The sequence below is a fragment of the Daphnia magna genome, linkage group LG1, assembly GCF_020631705.1.
Source record: "Daphnia magna isolate NIES linkage group LG1, ASM2063170v1.1, whole genome shotgun sequence".
NCBI lineage: Eukaryota > Metazoa > Arthropoda > Branchiopoda > Diplostraca > Daphniidae > Daphnia > Daphnia magna.
In genome coordinates this window covers 10,044,795-10,050,943 of record NC_059182.1, presented here as the reverse complement: position 1 = coordinate 10,050,943, position 6,149 = coordinate 10,044,795, and the positions used below count along the sequence as shown (strand labels likewise).

The following is a 6,149-nucleotide window of genomic DNA, read 5'->3' as shown; positions in this document are numbered from 1 at the left end:
CGCAGTTTAGTGGTGCAGGCACGCACAAAAATCCGCGCATTTTAGTGGCGCGCAGCGCGCAGGCGCGCTCGCGCATTTTAGGGACACCCGGCAAGGCCTACTTAATGCTTAAGGCCTGTAAACTCGTATACCTCCTATGGCGGTGACGCGTTACCTGGCAACAACCAACAACTAATCAGAGAAAAAACAAGGGTTACGACGACACCATCTGGCGCCCGCTACTGCTAATGCTTCGAAAACCTAAATACAAGATTAAGCAAAAACAGGGTTTCCTTGTATTTTGTAATTAAGAGTATCTTAGAATCCTTAACTTTTAGTTAAAGAATTCCAATAAGTGTAAAAAATCACGCTTTTGAAAAAGATTTGTGTCCACTAAGTAATATTTTCAACATTACATTTCACCATTACAATCAAATTTGCATCGGTATCAGGATGGTGGTTAAGGACTCTGTCTAGAAATTTATGGTTATGAATATGTCAATTCAAGTCTATTTTATGTCACGTTCAGGGCCTCCCTTAAGGGTGTGCAAGGTGTGCGGCTGCACCCTTGACTTTTTCTGAGGGGCGGCACTTGAGGAAAAAATTAAGAAAAAAAAATTCTTTTTTTTAGATTTTTCAACTTTTTTTTTATTAAATGAAAGTTTGAGTAGTTTTCGGGTTAGGTATTTTGATTTTTTGACGAATTCTTATAGTGTCAATGTAACTCACTAGATGGATAATATGTTTTGTAGTTCAAGCAGACTATCTTAAAAGTCCAAGTTTGAGTTTGAATTGGTTAAGTCACGACTCAGGTACGTATTTATATTTTACTTAGATTTAACATGTATAATTCTGAATTTTAGTTGTTTGTACAAGAATATTTTACTCTAAACCTTTAGCTTTAAGAATTGCTATGACCTATGAGTGATCAGCAAGTGAAAAAGAGACTTCGGCAATCAGGTTCGCAATATCGAATGCAGAAGCAAAGACGAAGTGAAGAAAATTCTAAGCAAGGGTCAGCTCTTTTACAGTTTTTAAAACCGGCAAACAGTGAGTTACTACTTTTAAACTTTTTTCATATTTTTTTTTATTCGTTGAGAAGTTAATAAAAAGAAATACTGTCAGTCATTGGTATCATTTCTCATCATATTCTTTAAATATAGTATTTCATTTTTATATCCTTCTTTACTCATGTGTATTTTTTAATATCTAAATATAGGTAATAATAAGGATCAACAACAGCCAAAAGAGCATAGCCAGCGAGAAGAAGAGACTGAAGAGTTAGAAAACCAAGACCTAGATCTAGAATTACTTCAGGCTGAGACGGCAGGCCCTGACCCCGACACAGAAAATAATCCAGATATTCTGGAAATCTCAAATTTAGATATCACTGTCTTTGTAGAGAAAGTCAGCACTGAAGGTTCATTTGACGCTGAAGATCCTGCTCTGTGGCCAACGATTATAAATGAAGATTTACGCCAAACTTTAGTGAAAAAAGGCTTTCGTCAAATCAAAAATTTTGAATATCCTAGCAATGAAAAGAAGAGAAGATTCAATGAAAGATTTTTTATTCGTCGTACGCCAAATGGAGAAATGGTTCCAAGAAAATGGCTTATGTATTCTGTGTCAGCAGACTCTTTATTTTGCTTTTGCTGCAAACTTTTTTCCAACGAAAGTACTTCATGGACTAAGAGAGGTTTCGATGACTGGACCCATACTTCAACTGCATTGGAAAAACACGAGAAAAACCAAAAGCATTTTAAAGCATTTGGTGATTGGAAGGATCTTGAACTTCGACTAAAAACTAACTCTACTTTAGATCACATAAACCAGAAGATCAGAGATGAACAAGTAGCATACTGGAGGAATGTATTGCGCAGAATATTTTCGGTGGTTCGATTTCTTGGAGTTCAAAACCTGGCCTTTCTTGGCAAATCTCACAAGATCTTCACTCCTGGAAATGGGAATTTTTTGAAAACCATTGAACTTCTGGGGCAATTTGACGACATTACTAAAGAACACCTTCGACGGTCCGCTTCAAAGGAAACCAGTGTTCACTATCTTGGTCCGACAATCCAGAACGAAATCATTTCTGTTCTCAAAGAGCTTATTTTGAAAAACATCATCGATCGTCTGCTTGTTGCTAAATATTACGGAATGATTGTCGACTGTACTCCGGACAAGAGCCATCAAGAACAGATGAGCATGATTCTTCGATTCGTCGACATTACTGAAGCTTCTCCAGGTGTTCCAGCCCAAGTAAAAATTTGTGAACATTTCGTTGGATTTTTGGTGGTAGATCGATCTGATGCTATGAGTCTTCTTGCCGTTATAAAACAGCATTTGGAAACACTCAAAATTCCCTTAGAAGATATGCGGGGTCAAGGCTATGACAACGGTGCAAACATGAGCGGTAGACATAACGGCGTTCAAAAGCGAATCCAAGATCTGAATCCGAGAGCTTTGTTTGTGCCTTGTAACGCGCACAGTTTGAATCTCGTTCTTAATGACGCTGCAAGCTGTTGCGTAGCGGTCGTTTCTTTTTTTGGCATTATTCAAGCCCTTTATGTGTTTTTCTCTTCGTCAACTAAACGCTGGCAAGTTCTTCTTCAATTTGTCCCTAACCTAACACTTAAGCCATTAAGTGAAACTCGCTGGGAAAGTCGTATCGATGCCATCAAGCCCCTTCGCTATCAACTTGAAAATGTGTATGACGCCTTACAGCATCTGGCAAACGATGAAACTTTAGTGGGGCCCAATGGAACAAAAACGCGTGCTGACGCATTTGCACTAGCAACAAACATCGCCAAATTCAACTTTATCTGCTCTCTTGTTCTGTGGCAGAATGTTCTTTTTGAAATTAATGTTACTAGTAAAATTCTTCAACGAGTGGAAACAGATTTGTCGCAAGCCACAAAACCTCTGGATCGAACAAAACAGTTTCTCGTCAATCTAAGATCCGACGAGGGCTTCGCTGGAGTTATCGCTACTGGTAAAGAACTTGCAGAATAAATAGAAGTTGAGCCAAATTTTCCATCTGAACCAACAGTCCGAGTTCGTCGAACTCGTCGTCAATTCAATTATGAATCAAGAGATGAACCGATTTTGGATCCAATGGCTAAGTTTCGGACGGAAATATTTTTTTACGTGATTGACACTGCCATTAATTCAGTCGTTGAAAGGTTTGATTTGTTAAATGAACACAATTCTCTTTTCCGTTTTCTATACGATATTCCAACTATTCAGAAACTTGACGATTACCAATTGAAAACATGTTGTACTGCCTTAAATAACGCATTGTCCGTCGGAGAAAAATGCGACATTTCTCCAGATGATCTTTTTATCGAATTGCGATCTCTCTCCCATCGATTTCCTTTACCAAGCGAAGACGGAAAAATAATTGATTCTAGTCCTCTTGCTGCCTTGACCTTTATCGTTCAAAATGGATTGTCGTCAGTTTATCCTAATACTGTGATTGCATTACGAATTTTGCTGACCCTTCCAGTTTCTGTTGCGCAAGGAGAAAGAAGTTTTTCCAAATTGAAACTAATAAAAACATATCTTCGCTCATTAATGGGACAAGAAAAACTAGATGGGTTAGCAATGATTTCAATCGAAAGAGAAATTGTCGAAAATATTGATCTCAATGAAGCGATTGAGGAATTTGCCCAAAAAAAATCGCGTAAAGTCCCGATCTAAGTCTCACTATTCGATTTGCAATTCAATTTGCAAGATATTGTCGCGGGTGAAAAGGGGTAAACATTATCTCCTAACACAGATGATTCACCCGCTCGTTGGACTATGTTGCGAGCGTGGGAATGATTCATCTTAAGTTATCTGTACTAAAGAAGATATGGAGACATGCGCTCCGAAAAAGGGCGTATATTGTATTTCGGTATAAATACCAGCGTAAAATTCAGTTAAAGGGTAGTTCCCTGGAGTCTTCAGACGCTCTCCGAGTTTGGTATGGTCATCCCTTATTGTTATTAGTTAAAAGTGAATAATTGTCTAGATTTAAGGTCATCACTACTTGTATTGATTTATGTTCATGTGACACAATACAAAGCCAGTGCGACAATTGGTGGAGATACAGTCCGTTACCCGTGAGTAACAAAATCGTGCTTTAAGTGGCAATTGTTAAGAACGCAGCTCGTTACCAGTAAGTGACGAAGTCGTGCGGCAGTTGTGGTTAGCTGATGCCGACGAAGAAAAACCCACGACTACCCAGTTGCCCAAGAGACCCCAGCCGACGATTACACCCACTTCAAGAACTGTCAAGCGCTCCCGAAGAGGCTTTACTCACCCCAGACTCATCATTGGAGAGTGGAACTTCCGTTGTTGGTGAAGCCCAAACTCTTGAAGGTACCATTTCAAGAGAGCCCCTAATTGAAGAAGCTGACAGCCAGGGCGAATTAACCGAGGCTGAAGATTTAAACTCGGATCCAGAAACCGAGGTCGTGTTGAGAGCTGCAAATCCAGTTGTTCCAGTAGGCGGACAACAAGTTATACTGCCAACAGGGCATATTATACAGCAGCAAAGACAAGCTATGACAGCTGTCAGGAAATTCATCAGCCCGCCTATATTTCGAGGTGGTCCGGATGAAGATGCGCGCCAATGGATGGAGCGTTATGAGACGATTTCTTCCCACAATGGATGGGGCGATGCTGAAAAACGTAACAATTTCAGCATGTACTTGGATGACACTGCAAGGAACTGGTTCCTGTGCGCAAGAGTCCCGAACGACTGGAACGACGTTGCGGCTCAACCTGCGGCAGGAGGAAACCCTGCCACGCCTGCAGTTACCGGTCTTCGTTCGATGTTTTTAAAAGAGTTTCAACCTGATAACTATGGTCTTTTTCAAGAGACAAGGCTAAGGAGCAGAACACAAGGAATGGACGAACCAGCCGTTAGGTACTATTACGAAATCCTCAACCTTTGCAGAATGGTCGATCCAAATATGACGGAAGCACACCGATTGGAACATCTTTTTCGAGGACTTCGACCGGCTCTTCTTAGAAAAATCTATCCGATGAAACCAAAAACATGTGAAGAATTTTTGACACTGGCGAAATCATATACAGAAGCATCGCTCATGTCCGAAGCAAGAGGATGGAAAGACGCAGCAATGGAATCACAGAGACCCCCTGAGCAGTTCCCGAACCTTTCCGTCGTCTATCCAGACCAGCAGGCAGAATTTATGAAATCAATGCGCGAATTAATCCAAGAAACCTGTGAGAAATTTATGGCAAAGGAGAAAAACGAGCAAGGAAAAGCAAAGGTATCCTTTAACACTAAGGGACGTACCATTGATGGTAAACCGAACTGCTTCCATTGCAAGAAGTCCGGACATATCGCCCGGCACTGTTTTAAAAATCCGGAATCTCCAAATTACAAAGCTCCGAAACTGGATGGAGCATCGGCAGCGACGCCAACGGCGAACGCAGCAGTTAACCTGGCGACTCAAGATCCTAACGAGAAGGAAGAAAAGCACCTATTAAATTTCGATGGAACAAACTTGATTAAAGAACCTGTGTTTTGTGGTGAGGTAAAGGCAACGGCAGTAATTGACACTGGTGCTGCTGTGACAGTGATCTCTCCCGATTTATTGAAGAAAACACAATTCATTCAGCAGCCATGGGATGGTTCTGGAATTATCCTCGCAAATGGATCACGAGTAATGCCCCTTGGAGCAGCCGAAATTCTCGTGACGCACAAAAACAGATCTGTGAAAGGAAAAGCAATAGTTATGGCAATGTCAGGAATGGAACTGTTAATGGGAAATGATTTCCTCGCACAATTTGGATCGATACGGATTAATTACCAGGCAGAGAAACCTCTTCTCACCATGGGTGATTTTCCGCTTGCGGCTATCTCTCTTCCAGCCGAGGAAGAATCTGAAGCCACCGTGTTAGTGTCTAATGAACGTCAGGAAATTCCTGCGTATTCAATTAAACCAGTTCCAGCAAAAGTGTCGAGCAAAATGGAAGGTGCTTGTGTCTTGAAACCTTCGAATTCGCTTATGGCCACAACAAGTCTGTCTACGGGACACGCCATCGTGCAGAACGACCTGGAAAATATTCCCGTAGCAAACCTGTCCCCCAAATCAGTATGGCTGGAAAAAGGTGTAACTCTGGGCACATTAGAAGAATTCCAAGAGGGGGAAAACGCC

At 41.1% G+C, this 6,149-nt stretch overlaps 1 protein-coding gene across 2 annotated transcripts; it reads left to right on the top strand.

The window, feature by feature from the left end:
• The first annotated feature begins 511 nt into the window (after positions 1-511).
• On the top strand, positions 512-3,549 carry LOC116935333 (zinc finger MYM-type protein 1). 2 transcript variants are annotated; one of them, XR_006645999.1, is made up of 3 exons: positions 512-1,029; positions 1,199-3,161; positions 3,226-3,549. XR_006645999.1 is itself a non-coding variant. In XM_045172860.1 (2 exons), the coding sequence occupies exons 1-2, from the start codon at positions 900-902 to the stop codon at positions 2,989-2,991; spliced, it is 1,923 nt and encodes a 640-aa protein (XP_045028795.1). In that variant the 5' UTR covers positions 512-899; the 3' UTR covers positions 2,992-3,549. The 2 variants fall into 2 exon arrangements, 1 of the variants encoding a protein (XP_045028795.1); XM_045172860.1 differs by having other exon boundaries at positions 1,199-3,549.
• The last annotated feature ends 2,600 nt before the right edge of the window (positions 3,550-6,149 follow it).

Coding starts and splice junctions, on each gene's coding strand:
- LOC116935333 (XM_045172860.1), top strand. CDS start 900: ATGAGTGATCAGCAAGTGAAAAAGAGACTTCGGCAATCAGGTTCGCAA. Junction 1,030..1,198: donor GTTTTTAAAACCGGCAAACA/GTGAGTTACTAC, acceptor ATCTAAATATAG/GTAATAATAAGGATCAACAA.